Source organism: Syngnathus typhle, linkage group LG18, assembly GCF_033458585.1.
Source record: "Syngnathus typhle isolate RoL2023-S1 ecotype Sweden linkage group LG18, RoL_Styp_1.0, whole genome shotgun sequence".
Classification (NCBI taxonomy): domain Eukaryota; kingdom Metazoa; phylum Chordata; class Actinopteri; order Syngnathiformes; family Syngnathidae; genus Syngnathus; species Syngnathus typhle.
The window spans coordinates 8,576,148-8,595,796 of NC_083755.1; the positions used below are offsets into that span (position 1 = coordinate 8,576,148).

Here is a 19,649-nt window from a genome sequence, read left to right on the forward strand (position 1 = left end):
TTGTGTTATGCCAAACGACCTCGACCTGACACCAGCATTGAGAAAAAAGGGGGACGATCAGAAGAACACGAAAAGGAATTCTCCGGCAGGAAATCTACAAACAATATTTATGAAGTGCACAACTTAAACTGTTCAACATGAGCAGAATATATACAAAACATTTCAATATGGGACAAAAATATTTACAAAAAAAAAAAGGAGCATTCACCATACAAACATTTTGACCTCCGTAACTTCCAAACTGGGATTGAAAACGATATCATGGCAAAAACTTTATCAGTAAAAAGCAGTGGAATAATACTAGCTCACAGCTAAACAACTTCCAAATGTGTATTGGTAGTAAGTCGATTACTAAAAGATACAAATTGGAATGATAAGAAAATACATTTGAGCATATGAAAGATTTTTTGAAACATTTATAACATGTCAATAATAAATATTGGAAACAGGATATAACTGACGATCGTTTATTCAAGTTAGCACTCCGGGCTTATTAGCTGCCTAATAGAGCAATGCAAAACGACATCAATAAAACCCTCATGCTCTCATCATCATCATCTGCTGGTGAGATGATCAGGATCCTTGTTGCTGTTGCGGTCATTGTTCCAATAAAGTTTGGAAATTTGGAGATACCACCAATTTATGGTTGATGTTTCCTAACACCGTCATGTCTCCTGTCTTACCGCCGGACACATTCACAGACACCAGTTGCTGAAGAAAAGAAAAAAAATTCATATGACTTCCCTGACTGTCAAAAAAACAACAACATACAAATGTATGTACCTGAAGGAATGACAAAGCAGATCCATTCGTGATGTCCATGACAATATCGCCCAGCTTCATCTCCACCTTTCCGGACTTCCGTATTTGGAGTTTCCCCAGAAATCCCTCGGAGAATTCTGCCAGCCCAGGTGAGCTCTTCACCGAAGGAGACTCCTGGAGAGACACGGCAAACGATGGATCCCTTTCTATGAATTGAAATGCACGTTGTTGACTCACTTGTGCTTTCTCATGCGGAGGCTTCTTCTCCTTGGCTTTCTGAAACGTCGCTTCACTTTTTTGTGCTCTCACGGGCATACAGTCAGGTAACTGCATGAAGAAGAGCTCCTCCTCTCCAGACAGGCAGAGACCGTGCAGGATCTCCACCAAAGATGGCCGCTCCCCTTTATATTCTGTTTTAAGTCCGCTGGATGGCGATTCCAGAAGACGTTTCTCTTGGCTTGCTTTAAAACAAGAGCTGGATCAAATGATGAAGGTCAACAATGTTTCTCTCGAGGTGGCTTTTCTTACATGTGCTCGTCTGACACAAAGGTAACTGGATCGGTCTCAGCTTGGCGTCATTCTTCAACGTTGGATCGCAGATGAACTGGTGAAGCACAGACAATAATGAACAATGTTGAGGTGGAGAATTCAAAATGGGATTTACAAAATCACTCCCGTGAGTTTCGCATTTGCTGGGATTGAACTCACATCATCTCTTTGCAGTATTCGGAGTAGTTCATCTTCATCTTCATCATAGTCTTGCGGCTCCTCTTTGATAGCTTTGATAGGAGATTTGGTGGTGTCACACACTTGTGCAGCAGCACCCCAGGACCCTGCAAGATGACAATTGTGTAAGGTGCAGCAAAGACGCAACGTGGCAATGGACAAGCACCTGTTTTGCGCGGTGTGTCAGCAGGACCCTGTTCAAAGATGGAGTGAGACTGGATGGTCTGTGGTTTCTCTTTCCTCCTGCTTCTGCTCTCTCTTCTTTTAGCATCCCTCTGTTTCCTCTCTCTTTTGGGCGTCACTTGAATCTCTTCCTTGAATCTGGAATGATGTGGTTTTGAAGCAGGTTAAAGGTCAACCATTTTTGAGATGGAGGTCAACATTTCTAGGTTTGTTTTTGGCACTGATTCTAAATATACTCCAAAAAATAATCAAAATGTATTATTCATATATATATATTTTTTACAGAACACACCAAAGTTCGACGATAGCAATCTTGAAGGATGACCACTTACTCATCTTTGCTTTTCCTCACAGCATTGACGTTTGGCTCAAATGTTTTCTTGGGAGAAAAGAGAAAAAAGTGACATTAAACAACCGTATGTAAATCCATAGGTTGAAGTCTACCTTTGTTTTCTTCAGGGCACCTCCAAGTGTCAGATCCCTATTTCGGAGAGATGGCAGTCTTCGAGGTGCTGTTGGGCAAGGGATGCAACCGAGACCGAGTCCGTACAGTCCTCTGCTCGCAGGAAGACTCAAACTAGCCCTACTGTTAGTACCAGAACAACAAGGAACCTCTTCTGCTTCCTTCTTTTCCATCATTCAAGACCTTATGTCTGCAAGGATGGCATTTCGCATCTCCTTTTGATTTGAAAGTGAATCTACGATGTTCTTATTTCTGCAAATGGCTGCTTTCGTTTTCACATGATTGAGATCTTCAAAGTTAAAACGTTTTGAAATGCACTTTTACGAGATGATGATAGCCAAGTGATGGTGAAGACAAAAAAGGCTCAAAGCAAATCCCAATGCTACAACTTCCGGCCGATGACTTCCATTCGAAAATTGAAACTCCGGTTGTTGTCGCGGGTGGGTCGGTGGTATGTGAGATTTCCCTTCCGCCTTGTGTCTCTTTTTCTTCTGCCCAGGGTCTGGTCCTGCTCCCATAGGAGTCGCTTGCGGTCGCAGAAAGAAAAGTGCTTATTTCTATTAGCACCTACTCCTGTCGTGTTTACCTCCCTGTTGTTGTCTTATAAGGACAATACCCGACGACAGCCACAAGAGGGCAGCATTGTGTTAAAGATTCCTTTGCATAGAAATAATGTTGATTATATTTACTGGACACACAGGTTTAATTAAGCTATAACGTCAATTATTATTAGCAATATTAAATTGATGTACATGATCTGTAAAGAAAAAAAAATAAGTCAAGGCTGTCCAGGGGCCGCACCGGAAGTTGTATTAAGAGCCGACGTTGCGTTCTAAAATAAAATAAAACATTTATGCATGACTATTGTTTCAATAATACCAGATGGATGTTTTTTTATAAAAAAAAAATCCTTGGTCATCACTTAATTTACGGTCATCTATGTCTCTATATTTAGACGTTTTTTTATTGAATTCTCAGTGCCTTACCGTAATGCAGAGTATAAAGTGACGTTCGAAAACTAAGTGGAGGCTGGCCTGAGCGCAATGACAGGAAGTGTTCATCTTGCAACATCACTGCCACGTCTCTGCTGCAGCAGCAGCAGCAGGAGCAGCAGGAGCAGCGGCACACATCGGGATGGGCAGTGGGGGATGAGAGGAAGAGAAAAGATCGAGGGAGTGACGGAGGAAGCAAATAGCAACATCCACAAAGGCTGCAGCCCTGCCTGGCTGCAAGTCTTGCAGAATTAAGAGGGATCTCGTCTCGTCGCTGTCTATTGTCTTCACCCATGCTAAACTCAGCCACGATGGACGAATTCGTTACCGAGGAAGAAGAGCCTTGGTACGACCAGCGGGACTTGGAGCAAGGTAAGATCCTCCTCCTTGGTCGCAGCATCCTAGCAAGAAGCGGCTGCAGCCGGCTGGCCGCCGCACCGGCTCGGCTCGGCTCGGCTCGGTGACATTTCTCCTTGGCACTCGCATTACAAAGGCTCAATGTCATGCACACGCATTCTACTTCTTAGTGGGCATAGTCAAGAATTGTTTAGTTAAATCCTAAACATGTTTTAAAAGCACCCAGTGGTTTTCCCATAACAAAGCACTGAAGCAGAGCATTTGCTCAGCTGCAAATGAGGAATTTCAGTATCTTCTACTTTATTAGTGTCTGCCCTTGATTTTGATCCTAATAATTATCATCATTTATTAACAAGTCATATTTATAAATTAGGGGATATGTTCAGCAACAGGTTTCATAGCTATAAATGATGCATTGTATAAATCTGTGCTTGAAATAAAATGAAAGATATTTGGAAATTAGCATGAAAAATACATTTAGGTAAGCCATCTTTAAAACTTAAAACTTGCTGTTGAACACCAATGACAATGCTGAACCCCACTTAGCTCATTTCCAATCTCCTTTTTGTTGCTCATTCATCCGAATAATATATTCCTGAAGGTGAACTTGTGCTGATGCAGACAATCCGTGCCATAGTATGGATTTGTCTTACTTTGGCTCAACACACTGCACAAATGACTGTGCATGTGTGAAGTTCAAAGTAGCTAAACTTGGAATAGTGTGAGCCATTGGAATTCCTGATGTTAGCGTAGCTCACGTTACAGCAGGAAAACAACATTTGCATGCATCTTTGTTTGGGCCTATTGTGTTTTCCCTCCTGGACGAATTCCAGGAAGCAAATGGGAAGAATGGGCTTTGCTTTCAATCAAATGAGTGGCCTCCTGGGCTCTGTTAGTGCTAAGTGTTTACGTATGTAGCGCTCACTGTACTTATCTGAAATATGCAGATATAGAATTGTTTATCTATAAAACAAAATGAAAGCCTGCAACACAGGAGAGGGGGAACAGAAGAAGTCTTGTTTTCCACATTCCAGTCACTGGGGTGACACGTAGTCATATTGCCTTTGGAAGAAACTAACAGGGACTAGAAACACACGTTATGCATAACTCAGCATTTTTTTTTTTATATTAAGATATTAAATCGCAGGAATTAGCAGGAAATGAATTTGAGCATGACGCAATGGGACATTTTATGCTTCAAGCCTATCTGGAGTGTGTGTGTATGTCGATGGCAATCTTTTCTAATGCAATTATTAGTATCGATTGGTCTGCTTCCTCTTTTGTCTTTTTTGCTTTCTGCCTCTCTAAAGAGAAATGAACAAATGGAGAGATGCAAATAAGTTTGACTTTTAGGGCTTTCAATGACTTGATTGAGGTCCTAGATCATTTATTTATTCCACCATGATCTTAATCTTTCCCATTTATAGACCTCCACCTGGCTGCAGAGCTAGGAAAGACCTTGCTGGAGAGGAACAAGGAGCTGGAGGACTCCTTGCAGCAGATGTACATAACCAATGAAGAGCAAGTGCACGAAATTGAGGTGGGATCAACAGCGACTGCAATAGATCTGCTATAGATCAAATGAATAAAAAATCAACTGTGTATGTGTTTATCGGACAGTACCTGTCAAAACAGCTGGAGGTCCTTCGAGAGATGAATGAACAGCACGCCAAAGTGTACGAGCAACTGGATGGTACGGCGAGGGAACTCGAACACACCAACCAAACACTCTTGACTGACGGGAAAGCCTCACAGCAAAAGATAGAGAGGTATTTTATTTTATTTTATTTTATTTTATTTTATTTTATTTTATTTTATTTCATTTCATTTTATTTTATTTCATTTCATTTCATTTCATTTCATTTCATTTCATTTCATTTTATTTCATTTCATTTCATTTTATTTCATTTTATTTCATTTTATTTCAATGTCCTGCCTTTTGGATCAGGTTGACCGGGACCATTGAGACATTACAGAACCAGGTGGAGACCCTTTCAGGCCAGGTGGAGCAGTTGCGCTCCGTGGAACAACTCCGAGTCAAAAGGGAGAAGAGGGAACGACGCAAGACCATCCACTCCTTCCCTTGTCTGAGGGAACTTTGCACAGCACCCAGGTATGCTCGGCTCACTACCGGACCAGTCGGCTGGTTCCCACCAACCCGCGTTTGTTCTTCTACTTTAACCGCGTCAGGTACGAAGACGAGTTTGTGGTGGGCAGGGCCGAAAGTTTTACTTTGGAGCCCAAGCGTCAGCCCTTCGAAGAGGAGAACAAGCACCTGAGAGAAGCCGTGTCAGCTTTGCGAACGGCTATCCGGGCCGAGCGAGGACGCAGAGAATGTGTGGAGAAGGAGTGCCATCTTCTCCTTACGGACTTCTCGCGTCTGCAAACACGCGTTCAGGTGATTGTCGCACGATATTTTGGACCTTACCACCATCTTACACGTTATTTTTTTTATCCAAGGATGCTGAGAGTTGCCAAGCCAGGGTGCGGGAATTGGAGGTGGAGCTACAAGAGCTACAGCAGCTACGCCGCAGCCGGACTTTCCTTCTCGGGAACGAGGACGACGGCGTCACCTTGACCCAGACTGTCCTCAATCGCACCCCGGAGACCGACACTTTCTTGGAGGAAGAGGTCGGCGAGACGGGAGGAGGCGTTCGGGAGGAGGCGGAGGGCGGAAGCGGCGTGAACGGGGAGGCTCTCCCCGAATCAAACCCGGTGAGAAAAAGCTGTAGCGACACGGCACTCAACGCCATGGTGGCGCGGGATGCGTCTGGCCGCAGAAGAGGAAGCTACGCGCTTCACGCCAACAGCGTGAGGAAGAGAGGGATGTCCATCCTCAGGGAGGTGGACGAGCAGTACCACGCCTTACTGGAAAAATACGAGGAGCTGCTGGGAAAATGCCGACGCCACGAGGAAAGCCTTTGCCACGCCGGCGTCCAGACGTCCCGCCCCGTTTCCCGAGACCCTTCTGTAGAAACTGGATGTCCTCTCAGTTTAGATCTTTGAAGTTGAAGCTTTAATAACTTTCATTCATAGTTACAGGTAGTGCAACATTGACTCCTCGCTCGTTCTGTTTTATTACAACTCTCCCGCTCTCTGTTTTATGCCCTCTCACTTCCTCCGTCTCTTAAAGGGGTAGTGTCTAATTATCACGACACTACATCTCTCCTTTTCTTTTAAATGAAATGTCCTTCCTTAGTTTCAGCTTTACTTACCCTGACAGAATGTACAATTGAAATAAAGTGGTTTCCAAAATACAGTCATGTAAAATTGTGATTCCGTATTATACTATGAATTCAAAATCAGATATACAAACACTTTAACAAATAACTAAGCTTAACATCTCTGAGCAGTACTGAACACACATTACTCTTGTGTCGATAACAAACATAACGGTGGCGAGAATTTGTCAGTGTCTCATCACTCTATGGCCTTTGCTATATCTCAGTGATGAGTCTGAGGCGGTCGTCTGTTTACCCTCACAGGGCGTCGCCTCCTGGTTTCAAGGTTAACGTGTTCGGGATCACCTGCTTGTCCATTAACACTGTCGTCATCACAGTTATCACCGTCTCCTGTTGTGAATGGGACTTCCGGTTTGTGCTTCAAGAGTTTGAAGTGCGATCTATGTCTTGTGAGTCTGTGGTCCTGTCTCTGTGCAGTGACCATCGTTCCGTTCACTGCGATGACTTTGTAGGGGTTTGGGTTGAAGGGCGTCACAAGTTTTCCCGTCTTCCTCTGTTGTATTAGGACAACATCACCCTCCTTGAGCACAGAGTGTGATGCGTTCCTCCTTTCGTCCGCATACTTCTTCATTTTGTCCTTCCTCAATCCATCTGTCCGACGGAGATCATCATCACTGGGGGGATGAGAGATGGACGGCAGCTTTATACTTATGGGCCGACCATAGAACACCTCAGCCGGAGGCCGGTTGGTGGTATGATGAGGTGTTGCCCTGTAGTCCCTGAGGAACTTGTACAGCTCTTGCTTCCACGGCTTGCCTTCCAGCGTAGCTGTGTGGATCGCTTTGGTCAGAGTCCTGTTGAACCTTTCAACTGCAGTGTCGGCCTGTGGCCAGTAGGGGGTTACCTTCCTGTGGTGGAATCCAAGGTATCTTGCAAAGTCCGAAAAAGCCTTGCTCGAGAATGGGGGCCCATTACCGCTTCTCACCACTTTTGGGATTCCCACTGTCGAAAAGATTTTGTCCATGACAGGGATGAGTCTGCATGCCGATGTAGATGGCATAATCTCCACAAAGGGAAACCTCGAACACTCATCCATGAGGACTAACAGGTAGTCACCTGAAGGAAAGGGGCCACAGAAGTCCACTGCAACATCCTCCCAAGGCCCCTGTGGGAGTTCAGACATTCGCAGCGGTTGATGCACAGTCTTGGGTACTGCATGTGTAGCAATGACGGAGACATGCATTCCAGTGTCCACGTCATCTGTGATACTGGGCGTGTGAAGTGTTTGTGGATGGCGTGACACGTAGTCTGCCGAGTTTGATCTTCCAGGTTTGTGAACAATTTTGAGCTTGTAAGGTTGCACCTGTATGAGACCTAGTTTAGTTGCAGTGTCATGGCCCAGCAGCGAGCCGTGGTCTCCATCAACAACGTAGAATGCTGCCTGAGCTGTTCTCCCATTGGCAGAGACTGTTGTGGTGACCTTACCACGAAGGGAAAGGGGAACGTTTGTACCATAAGGGTATATCCTTTTGCTTGACTGCTCCAGTTTGAGTTTCGTTTTCAACGCGCCGTAGGCTCTTCGATCCAGGAGATCAGCTGAGGCTCCCGAATCAACAAGAACATCAATGTATTCACCAGCTACCATGACTGACCTCACTGGTGGTTTTCTCCCCTCCGCAGCTCTAGTGACAAAGATGTACTCATCATCCGTGCTCGAGTCATCAGCCGCGAGATGACTTATGGGCGCGGTGTCAGCACCGTCAGCAACAATAGTTTTGATTTGTCTGCGCCTGTTAGGCCACGACACCTCTTGTGCGCTCTGTGTCGGTTCCATTTTCTGTCCATGTTGACGGTGTTTCACCTTCATGCCAGGGCCGGAGAGACAGCAGCGGGCGAAATGGTTGAATTTTCCACATGTCCGACACTGTAGACCTTTCGCTGGACATGCTGCCTGACCACCCTGATGAGGAAACGCACCTCCACAATTCCTACATTTCATCCCTGGCTGATCTCTACGGTCCATGTTTTCCATACGGCGTTTAGAGGTGTCCCATCCTCTGCGTCTTGAATAGAGCATGGCTGCAACATGTCCAGTATCTCGATTGTTTTCAATGCCAGACGCCTGAAGTTCCGATGTCTCGAAAGCTCGGGCCAGATCCAATAGACCTTTCAGAGTCATGTCCGGGTCTCTCAGTGCCCTTCTCCTGAGACGTGATGATGTGCAGCAGAGTATTATCTGAGACTTAATTTCCTTGTCTACATTAGTGAATTCACAATTCTGAGATAGCTGTCTCAGTCTGGTGTGAAAAGCATCAACAGTTTCACCTGGGTTTTGTTTTGATTGTCTAAATACATAGATTTCATATTCTACATTATGACTTGGACTGAAATATTCGGTGAGCAGTTGTACCGCCTTATCGAAATCACCTGGTTGGCCTCTTTCAGGAAAAGTCTCAAAGATATCCTGCACTTGTTCCCCAGCGTAGTACAGAAGCATAGCCTTTTTTCTTGTTTTATCAGTTATGGCAGCCGCCGTGAGAAATGTCTCAAATCTCCTCATCCACTTCGTCCATTTCAGGGAAAGGGAAGCCGACTCTGCGTGTACATCAAAAAGGGGGAATGCGGGTAATCCAGCCACACCCGCCATTGTCACAATAGGGTTTGTTCGACAGCGTTTTCTTTGTCTTCCCACAGGAATACCACCGTCCAGTCACGTCCACGTGTGTAGCCGTTGCTAGCCCCTTCGTCTGCGATAGGCAATAGCACGTCTCTCCCGACTATAGTGCGAGCGTCATTAGCTAGACGATGGCGTCTTCTTTCTTAAGATGCGAGGCCAGATAGTAAAACAGCTTCGTACCGGAGATATTCCAGCATCAAACTACGTCCGCCATACGGCCGTTTACTCACGAGACCGTCACCAGCAAAGCGGCTATCCTGCGCTCCAGCAGGCTAACAGTTGTGAGCGGTAGAAACTCCGTCGCGGGGATCCATTTACGTCAGTCGCGCAATATCCTCGTCGCCATTGTAGAAACTGGATGTCCTCTCAGTTTAGATCTTTGAAGTTGAAGCTTTAATAACTTTCATTCATAGTTACAGGTAGTGCAACATTGACTCCTCGCTCGTTCTGTTTTATTACAACTCTCCCGCTCTCTGTTTTATGCCCTCTCACTTCCTCCGTCTCTTAAAGGGGTAGTGTCTAATTATCACGACACTACACCTTCCATGAAAGACTGCGCTATGGGCCACGCCCCTGCTCCTCCACCCACTCCCACCCAGTCGCCGTCCACACCGGAAGCCATGGAGATGATTGGCAAGCAGGTGGAGGCGGTGGATAAGCGTCTGGGGCAGAACGCTCCAGAGTACAAGGCTCTCTTCAAGGAGATATTCTCTCGGATCCAGAAGACCAAAATGGATATTAAATCATCCAAATCGACAAAATCTAGCAAATCCAGCAAATCGGGCAAACCGAGTAAATACTTACCGTAAGTTTTGGACTATAAGTCGCACCCGCCATAAAATGCCCAAAAAAGTGAAAAAAAACCATATACATGTATATAAGTCGCTCCGGAGTATAAGTCACCCCCCCCCCCCCACCCATACTAGGAAAAAAACCACACGACTTATAGTCCGAAAATTACGGTAGGTGTCCGCTTTTAGAGTAGCGGTAGTTTGTGCTTCCGCGCTGTGAAACGTCCATCCTCCATTATTCAAATCAAATCCAAAAGTCCATCTTGCTTTAGAATACATTTCAAATGGGGGTAAAAAAAAAAACCTCCACCAAGGCAGAACTTTGGATCATAGGTCAGAATCTTAGCGTGATGTTTCTTACCTCAATCACTGAGAAAAGAAATTTTGATAATGCTACGCAATTCTAAGAGCAAAATAATATTAGGAAAAATGGAATGGCACACAATATAGAACACAGTCAAATGAAATCGAATGATATTGAAGAAATGAAAAACAGTCAGCATGGCAGGAAATGAGCACGACTTCCGGGTACGCCGCACGATGTTCTCAAAATGTAAACGAAGGCACCCTTATAGCGCATTCTATAACTATATAACGGACATGAATACACATGGAAATATTAGTACTACGTTAAACCATGTTGTATTTGAAATAATGGAATCTAGGAACATTTCTTTAAAAATAACATTGCTTTATGTTCACCCTATGGTGCTATTTTTTTTTTTTTTTAATGTATGTATGAATAAGCTTTTATGTTTTATTTGTCAATTATGACATCACTCTTAGTCATGTGGAATTCTTGTTCTTATTGTGCAGGTTAAGCACATTTAATCTTTGCTTAAGTCATCAGGCTTGCCCCAACAGGGTTGCCACAGGTCGTAACTGGCATGGTTTGTTTTGTGCATTTTTTTTTTTTTTTTGTGGTTTCATCACATCTTATTATGGTATTTCATTGAACAACCTATTTAGTAATTATAGGCATGTTGAGACCAAGGCTTTGTCCTTCACTTGCAGCCTACTTGACTGACTCTAACCGTTCCAAACGTTTTCATGATTAAATGCCTTTTTGCGATTGCTTTATGAATGTTTTTTTTTTTAAAGCATTTTAAGGGTGCGCGATGAGAAGTTGTGAAGGACAGAATTTTTTTTCAATATAAATTTCCGGGATAATGTCAGAGGATATGAATAAATAAGACAGAATGACTGTGATGTATCAAGTGCATTTGAAGCAAAAGCCAGTTGGAATGCATTGAAAGAAATATTACTACGAGCTTTTATCAGTGTTTTTGTTTCATCTTTTGCACTTGGAATCGTTTTGTGCCTCTTTGCTTGTGGGAGAGAGTAAGTGTACCTCTGTATATTTATTTTTTTACTAATACGGTGTCATTTCATCGTTTACTATTCATTTAATCACGCTGTATTATGATTGTGACTCATATTTTGGATTCAGCAACTGTCTCAACAAAAAAACTATGATAATAAAGCCTTACTCTGCAGTCATTGTTATTCATGTTTTCCAGTAAGAAATTGAAAGTCGTATGAAGATACAAAATGCCCTCCGATTTTCTTGAGGGTCAATTTGACCCCATTCAAAGTTTAATGACAACTAAATGATTGACATCAATTTCCTGTTGTTTGTTTTAGTTAAGTGACTTTAACAAGTTGTTGAAACTAAAACAACTAAATTAAAACAATCACTTATTTCACTCAGTGCACATCCTTGTTGTTTGCATACACACACAATAAATAATCATATAATATAAATATTTTTGAACAGTTTGAGACGAATTAATTGCACTTTGCACTTAATTGAAACGAGTTAGGTGCTCATAAAGTAAATACGCACGCCTCCTAGCACAACATGGCGTCCTCCGACCAAGCCGTACCACACTGCAGCTCCCAAAATGTGCACAAAGTAAGGCCTATTTTCTATTTACAGCTACCGTCATGGCTAGGAGGATTATTTATCCGTGCATTTTCTGTAGCTACATAGCTAAAACCGTTTGGAACTTCAGCAGGTATCCACGTTATATACTTTATATAAAATATAAACGACTCATTTTGCCGTGACCGCGTGGCCTAATGGATAAGGCGTCTGACTTCGGATCAGAAGATTGAGGGTTCGAGTCCCTTCGTGGTCGAACTTTTGTTTCGTTGATCAAAGACACTTTTGATTGTGTTTTCAACTTTCAAGATGGAACTGATTTTTATTTATGACAATATTTCAACATATTCTGCGAGTGCTTGCTACATAAAACCGTAGGGATCGTGATGTCGCATACAGCAGAGTGGCGCAGCGGAAGCGTGCTGGGCCCATAACCCAGAGGTCGATGGATCGAAACCATCCTCTGCTAGAAGGTTTTTTTTTTTTTATTTCGGAACAGGATTTCACAACATTGTTCGGTCCATAATAAAGATACTCCACTTACTGATCGGTAGTTGTGTTAAATGAACATTTTGGCTAACATTAAAAATAGCATACTAGCTTTATGACAATGCAGTTCAGTAGTAATTCATTACATTAAAAACATGATTTAGATTCTGCTCAAGTTCGTAAATCATGCTAAAGTCTGTGCATCACCTGCTAAATAATTATTAGCCTTAGTAGATATCAGTGTCATGTAATGCATTTGGCTCCCCAGTAGGGTGCAGTATTTACTTACATTAAGGTTCCTCACAGTTTTGAATCCATGGTCACAGAATGTTGAGGCAGTGAATTGAGGTGGATTTTTCAAAATGATTTTATTACAAAGAAAACAGAATAAATACATTAAACTGAAAGCTGAAACATTAATCAAACTCCAGTCGCCTGCTCTGTTTGATAGCCGAATGGATCTTCTTCTGTCTGAGTCGCTCCTTGTTTCTCTTGTCTAGCCTGAAAAAACCATTTCCCCCATCCAAGAGGCAGGCCCCGCTCAAAAAAAAGAACCACCAAACATCTTTGTTGATTTTTCAATCAACAAATATGGACATTATATAAGGTGTGAAATCCTTACCTTGAGTTCCTGAGGGCGATATCTTCCGCCGTTGGCTCGTGTGGCTTCACGCTGGCTTCAGCAATGATGGCTGAGATCTTCCGTATGCAGTCGCCGTAGTTCCTCTGCTGGCTCCTACTCAGCTCTGAGGTGACCATCAACTCGCCAGCCTTGTTGATTCGATTTTGGTTCTGGATCGCAAAGCGGGAATGTTTGCTTGAATACAAATAAGCAAGGTTAGTGTTCTTCAACTTACTTTTTCCATGATTTTCTGTCGCACACCTTCTGGGATCCAGTCTGCAGTTAACACGTGAAATCTGATCTCTGTTTTTGTGTTGACTGCGGGTTGGAATTAGCATTGTCAGTTTGGAACACAAAATCCAGCGTGATTAGTTTGTCAGGGAGTTGACCTTTGTTGACATGCTGACCCCCAGGGCCACTGCTCCTACTGTAAGACACTGTTAGGCGGTCTAAAGAGGAGAAAGTGTTAACAACAATGCATGAAAAATTGACTATACAGACTAGTTTTTAAAATAGATTTTTACCTACTGGAACGTGTACTTGGACATCCTAAAAAAAAAAAAAAAGGTAAAAATAAATATCTTAGTATCTCATAGTGTAACAATCATCATGCGACTACTAACCTGCTCGTTATCTGGCCCGCGATTTGCATAACCAGCGCTCGGCTGCAGACTGTTGAGTTGACTAGTCCGAACGCACCAAGGTTTTACTGCATGCGGAGATACGATTAAACGAGCGAGTATATTACCGCGGAGAGAAATATAGTATCGAGCCATATGCGCCGCCATGATGTCTTGACGTCACTGGAAATGACGAAATACGGCGTGGAGAGGCGTTGTCCCTTTCCACAAAACTGGAGGAATGAAAAGACGACATCCTATAAATGGGGATATTTTCTTTATCCGGAGCAGCAATAGTAAACTACATGAATGTTATATTTATCAAAAAGACAGGTTCCACCGAGATTTGAACTCGGATCGCTGGATTCAGAGTCCAGAGTGCTAACCATTACACCATGGAACCGACATGCAGCGGTTTCACATAATTTGCTTTATATGAGATATAGATAGATATTAGCTGATATCCCCCCCCCCCCTTCCAGCTAAATTTCTGAACTGAAATAAACAAATTTGACAAAATAAATAACACTGATTTATATGAATACGCGCAATATTCATTTGCGTTACCAAAAGAAAAAGCCCTAAGCGGAACCAATAATTACGATCTGTTGCACAGGGTTGCTACACCCGGGTGGACACAGGCTAGGGGCAAAACAAGTCTCTATTTTACAATTATTCGCAATTACTTTCTCGATACAAATCCGTTGTTAGTGTGATGGATTAATATGTTTGGAAAACGTCTAAATGAACAGTTTTATGACCGATTTAAATCATGATCTTGTAGTGACGTATTTGTATCTAACATTAGAAGATAAGAAGCTAGTCACGTAACATAAACAATTCCACGGACTACCTTAAGCGCCTTAATGACATTATTTAATGTCAGTTTAGCACGCAGTGAGTAGTAATGTTTAGAGGAACGTCGTTTTGGCTGTCATTATATTGGTAAACACTCAAGACCTGTTATTCTGAAATGGCGTGTCGAGACAGGAATCTCAAGCTATAATGTTGCAACGTAGGGAAGGCACAATGGCGACACTAAATTGCTTTCAGGAAGTGGAGTCATGAACGATCCGAAGCGCCCGTTGAATAGATTATCGAGCTTGGTCAACATTTCTTCATTTTAATCCCAAAATGCCTGGTATGGTGGTTTTTGGTCGTCGGTGGGGAATCGCCAGTGATGATCTTGTTTTCCCTGGAGCATTCGAACTCTTCATCCGCTTACTTTGGTATGTATGAGTAAATTATTTATTATCAAGTCAAGTAAATCTTTGAAATGCTAAATGTCACGTGTCTCTCTGTTTTCATTTAGGTGGATTGGCACCATCATCCTGTATTCTTATCACAAGGGTCATTTTGATTGTAACGGGAAAGGTGTTCTTCACATCTACCTGATTGGACTCTTAGTGGTGCTGGCACTGATCATTTTGTCACTATGTGCCATTGTATATGTCAGTGCTCAAGGTAAGCCTCAGCATTAGAACAACCCGTTGTTAATGTGGTAGTGCAGGAGATTGGTTTCTCTGTTGTTTCATGAATCCCATCATTTGTGTTTTCAGGTACCATAACAAACCCTGGGTCAAGGCGCTCCATGCCCACCCTGGTGTACCTACGGGCTCTTCTTTACGTCCCTGAGCTAGTGTGGGCCTGTCTGGGGGCTGTGTGGGTGTCTGACGATGGCAAAGGTTGTGATCCGGCAACCGTGGGGGCTGTCATCGCAGCAGTGGTTGCCAGGTGGGATGGAAATCATCTCATCCTGTTGCCTTTTTGACAGCATTTCTCTTCTTATAGTTGGATCATCCTCCTCTTGACGGCTCTGGGCGTCGTTTTCGTCTTTGATCCGCTGGGCAATCCTCGGCCTTCCGCCGCTGCCATGGAGCCCATCGGCGTGCGCCACTTGGAGAGCGGCGGTGGAACTCAGTTCCTCTCCACGGCGCGGTCGCTCGCCGTCAAGGTGTGGGAGAGCAGGCTCCGACTTTTGTGCTGTTGCCTGCCGCAGGACGAAAACAACAGAGCGGCCTTCTCCAGCATCTCGCAGCTCGTCAGCGGCTTCTTCTCCGTAAGGCCCGTCTCCTAATCGTCCTTTGACCCCTGTATTGAATGAGGTGTGTGTTGCAGGACACGGACTTGGTTCCCAGTGACATTGCTGCCGGTTTGGCTTTGCTGCATCAGGAACAGGACAAGATGGAGCGAAGCAGAGATCCAGACATCACGATTGATCACAGTCCATCTTCCCCCATCGTAAGTTCTGGTTGTATCCTGCTTGAATGACATTGTTCTGTTACGACGTTAAGCATATTAACTCAAATTTAAAGGAAGAAGATCTCGAGTCCGAGTTGGAGAAAGCCGTCCACTGTATGCATTTTGCTGCCGCGGCCTACGGCTGGCCTTTGTACATTTACTCCAACCTTCTCACCGGGCCCTGCAAACTTAGCGGAGACTGGTATGGTTCGGTTTAGTTCATTCATAAGGGTCTAGTATTTCTAAAAAAAGATATTTGCGTGTCAGCTGTAGAAGCCGCGGCGCAGAGGATGACATTGTCGGGGGAGACCACCTCGGCTGTCATTTTTCTTCCATTCTGCACAGTACCGGATTGCAATACCGGGACTTCATTCACGTCAGCTTCCACAATCAGGTACTTTCACTTCCTTGTTCTGAAACGTGCGAATGCACGTCCGTCATCGAAATGGTTGCCATCGAAACAAACGTTGTGCTTTAGATCTACGAGATCCCTTTCTTTGTGGCTCTGGATCACGAGCGGGAGTCCATTCTCGTGGCTGTCAGAGGAACATTGTCTTTAAAGGTAGGTTTTTATTTTGCCGCTATTCATTTCAGTATGGATAAAGGGCAAATAATAAAAAGTAGTCACTTCAAAATAATGGAGGGTATGAACCCAATGTGTTCCCTAAAGGATGTCCTGACAGATCTTTCCGTTGAATGTGAGAACTTGCCCATTGATGGCGTGACCGGAGCCTGCTACGCTCATAAGGCACGTTCCCCCATTACAAAGTTCTTTCTTTTGTTCTTTCTTTTTTTTTGTTTGACATTTTCTGAATGCATCCTGCAGGGCATCAGCCAGGCCGCATCTTACATTTACAAGAAGGTGGTCAACGATGGAATCCTGAACCAAGCATTTTCCATCGTGCCAGTGAGTGCGGGAAAAGTCTCCCTTATTTCTTACAATTTCTAAATCATCATTGTATTTATCGGTACGGAATATTTCTTCTGGCCCCAACACAAAGTCGTTTGGATGCGTTTTGTTGTTTTGCAGGAGTACAAACTGGTCATTACTGGTCACAGCCTGGGTGCGGGTGCAGCTGCGGTGCTTGCCATCCTATTGCGCAAGTCCTTCCCCACCCTTAAGTGCTACGCCTTTTCTCCACCAGGGGGACTCCTAAGGTAAAACTGGCTGAACTAATTGTGAAAGTATGAATGAGCATTATCATAAAATAAAGTGGGCATTTTGTTTTCCAGTTCCAAGTATCCACTTTTTTTTAATTTGTTGTTTTTTGGAATTAAAAATAAGACAGTTTTTGTTCAGGAGAGCTAAATATATTCTGTCTTTATTTCATGTACAGCAAAGCCTTAGCTGATTATTCCAAGGACTTTGTGGTCTCTGTTGTACTGGGGAAAGACCTGGTTCCACGGTAAGGCTTTTTACTTTGATAAGTTAGTCCGGTTTTGCTTGAATCATTTTTCAATGGGTCACAGCAAAATGTGGGTGGAGTGCGTGTCACGGAAGATAAAATGAGTTTGCGTGATGTCGTTTTCCGAAATGACCTCGCTGTGGTGTTTGGACTTTTATAGACTCGTGTGTAATGCAGACTATATTTAGCACTGCCCTGCGTACGTAGAGACAAAGACAACTAACTTTTTTCCGTGCCTTTCACATACAGCAATTGTCTCTCGTGAAATCATATTGTCTGTTTTCCATAGATTGAGCCTTCCCAATATGGAGGATCTGAAACGAAAAATACTCAAGATTGTCTCAAATTGCAATAAACCCAAAGTAAGAACCCTTTCGAGCATGATTTACGATGAGTCGTACGTGAATCTCAGTTTTTTTCCATGTGTGTGTCGCAGTACCGCATCCTTTTGCAGGGATGCTGGTACGAATTGTTTGGTGGGAACCCAGATGACTTTCCCTCTGAAATGGAGAACCGGAGGGAAGAGGAGCTCAGTCTTCCTCTGCTCGGCGAAGAATCCCTTTTGATCCGCCATTCGTCATCATACCAAAGCCTGGCGTCGGACGACTCGCCTCTCCATACGGCGCCGCACATGCCTCTCTTCCTCCCTGGACGTGTTCTACATATGATTGAAGATGGGCCCACACGCAGGTTTGCCGCTAGATTTCTTTTCTAAAAAGTACATTTCATATTGCACGTAAAAGTTCAAGAAACTAAAATGAAAGCTTCAAAACAAATGTGTTAACTGAATATTATTGGTAGTGTTTCTTTTGCTGACCAGCAGAGGGCGCCAACTTACCAGTACAAAAAATGCAGTAGCTGCACTAACATGAAACTTTGTAACGTCAGAAAAATATTTTCCTTTTTCTCCCAGGTCTTGCATATCCCAGGTTCGATACCGCGCCGAGTGGTCGGACGCAATGGCGTTCAGGAGTATTTTGATCAGCCCCAGGATGCTCGCAGATCACATGCCCGATGCTGTGCTTGGAGCGCTCAAGGGTCTGACGAGCGAAAAACCCTACTCGCTCTGCCCGTCGTCCTCAAACCACAACCGGCACAACGTTGTCTGAATGTACTTCAAAAGCAGACCAAAATCCCACTTCTTTGGCAAAAAAGGTATTTGGCTCTCTCCGCGTGCGTTCCTATGCCAAAATAGTTTTGCACTTTTAGCAACAGACTCGTGGAAACGCCATTGTAGCTTCAGTAAAAATTGACAGGTTTAAGAAAGGCACATTGGATTTTAATTTTATTTTCCCTTTGCACTTTTAATCATTTTACCATAATGTTTCAATTCTGTGATTTGTCATACTGTGCGAGTTTAAATGGCATGGATTCTGAATGTGCTTTGTGTACAATATTTGACACGTTTGTACGGTATATATGGTCGAAAGTATGTTTGTGTGTGTGTGACGTATTGTTGCTGGACACTGCCCCAGCTTCACGCTCAAAGTAACCACTTGTCTTCCTCAGCGGTCGGACTGATCAAGGATGTCACGGGAGTAACTTTTGTCCGATTGTGTAAACGTTGCGTCTTTGTACAATGTACAGTGGTTCGTGTTTTTTTTGTTTCGAGACGTCGGGGTGAGCAGTGCCTGTGCTTTATGGGAAACGAGTATGTCCAATTGTTTAAAGAGAAAAAGGCAACCACTTTCTGAATGGAGCTCAGAATTTCTCCATATGTTGGTGCAAATACAGGAGCTGTTCAAATCGGTGCAAACTTTCTTTCCCCTCCCATAAAGCATGCAGAGTTAAGTTTTGAATCAGCTGATGCACTCACCGTCCGAATATATATTGAATTTCATGATGAGAATAAAAGCTTTTGTGGAGTGTAACGACATCCAGTATTGTATTAGCAACTTTTGAAATAGCAGCAATGAGAACATTTGAAAAAGAAGTCATTCCATTTGAATAAGTGAAGCCTGTGAGTCAATGGGGTGGAGGGAGGCCCAAATGTTTCCACGATCATTGAGGATTAGCTCCAGTTCTGACTCCATCCCGGTTCAGAATGACGTCACAGCGACGGACCTTCCCCAACACATGAGGTGTTCAAAATCCTCGTGAATTCAAACTTCTTTACTCTTACCAAGTCGAATACGCCCTTTCAGTACGTTCACTTACGATTTAGCTTGAATGTAAACTATCATTAATTACGTTATAATAATTTGGCCCTCTGAAATCATAATAAAACCGTGCGTACTCGCTTGCGGATTGGCA

At 43.6% G+C, this 19,649-nt stretch overlaps 4 protein-coding genes and 3 non-coding genes across 9 annotated transcripts; 4 read left to right on the forward strand and 3 right to left on the reverse strand.

The window, feature by feature from the left end:
- Positions 1-86: 86 nt before the first annotated feature.
- Positions 87-2,767, reverse strand: zgc:171971 (uncharacterized protein LOC569690 homolog). 2 transcript variants are annotated; one of them, XM_061264756.1, is made up of 8 exons: positions 2,116-2,764; positions 2,004-2,050; positions 1,655-1,809; positions 1,471-1,595; positions 1,291-1,366; positions 1,000-1,223; positions 784-936; positions 87-711 (listed from the first exon to the last, which is right to left on the reverse strand). In XM_061264756.1, the coding sequence occupies exons 1-8, from the start codon at positions 2,308-2,310 to the stop codon at positions 598-600; spliced, it is 1,089 nt and encodes a 362-aa protein (XP_061120740.1). In that variant the 5' UTR covers positions 2,311-2,764; the 3' UTR covers positions 87-597. The 2 variants fall into 2 exon arrangements, with proteins under 2 accessions (XP_061120740.1, XP_061120738.1); XM_061264754.1 differs by having other exon boundaries at positions 784-1,223; positions 2,116-2,767.
- Positions 2,768-3,205: 438 nt separating this feature from the next.
- On the forward strand, positions 3,206-11,629 carry LOC133142779 (cerebellar degeneration-related protein 2-like). The gene is made up of 7 exons (XM_061264290.1): positions 3,206-3,498; positions 4,911-5,023; positions 5,104-5,252; positions 5,432-5,596; positions 5,674-5,881; positions 5,944-6,448; positions 9,883-11,629. The coding sequence occupies exons 1-7, from the start codon at positions 3,420-3,422 to the stop codon at positions 10,149-10,151; spliced, it is 1,488 nt and encodes a 495-aa protein (XP_061120274.1). The 5' UTR covers positions 3,206-3,419; the 3' UTR covers positions 10,152-11,629.
- A 572-nt stretch (positions 11,630-12,201) lies between these two features.
- trnar-ucg (transfer RNA arginine (anticodon UCG)) lies at positions 12,202-12,274 on the forward strand. Its single transcript has one exon. It is a non-coding gene; the product is annotated as a tRNA-Arg (tRNA).
- A 141-nt stretch (positions 12,275-12,415) lies between these two features.
- Positions 12,416-12,487, forward strand: trnam-cau (transfer RNA methionine (anticodon CAU)). Its single transcript has one exon. It is a non-coding gene; the product is annotated as a tRNA-Met (tRNA).
- Positions 12,488-12,850: 363 nt separating this feature from the next.
- Positions 12,851-14,016, reverse strand: mrpl58 (mitochondrial ribosomal protein L58). Of its 2 annotated transcripts, none has more exons than XM_061264925.1 (6): positions 13,753-14,016; positions 13,654-13,678; positions 13,519-13,578; positions 13,365-13,447; positions 13,130-13,299; positions 12,851-13,047 (listed from the first exon to the last, which is right to left on the reverse strand). In XM_061264925.1, exons 1-6 carry the CDS (start codon positions 13,915-13,917, stop codon positions 12,924-12,926), a joined length of 627 nt encoding a protein of 208 aa, XP_061120909.1. In that variant the 5' UTR covers positions 13,918-14,016; the 3' UTR covers positions 12,851-12,923. The 2 variants fall into 2 exon arrangements, with proteins under 2 accessions (XP_061120909.1, XP_061120910.1); XM_061264926.1 differs by having other exon boundaries at positions 12,851-13,008; positions 13,753-13,986.
- Positions 14,017-14,080: 64 nt separating this feature from the next.
- trnaq-cug (transfer RNA glutamine (anticodon CUG)) lies at positions 14,081-14,152 on the reverse strand. The gene has a single exon. It is a non-coding gene; the product is annotated as a tRNA-Gln (tRNA).
- A 194-nt stretch (positions 14,153-14,346) lies between these two features.
- On the forward strand, positions 14,347-19,267 carry daglb (diacylglycerol lipase, beta). The gene is made up of 15 exons (XM_061264921.1): positions 14,347-14,978; positions 15,062-15,213; positions 15,309-15,483; positions 15,541-15,808; positions 15,868-15,990; positions 16,065-16,192; positions 16,258-16,384; positions 16,469-16,552; positions 16,661-16,738; positions 16,817-16,897; positions 17,021-17,148; positions 17,328-17,396; positions 17,686-17,758; positions 17,833-18,086; positions 18,310-19,267. Exons 1-15 carry the CDS (start codon positions 14,884-14,886, stop codon positions 18,503-18,505), a joined length of 2,031 nt encoding a protein of 676 aa, XP_061120905.1. The 5' UTR covers positions 14,347-14,883; the 3' UTR covers positions 18,506-19,267.
- The last annotated feature ends 382 nt before the right edge of the window (positions 19,268-19,649 follow it).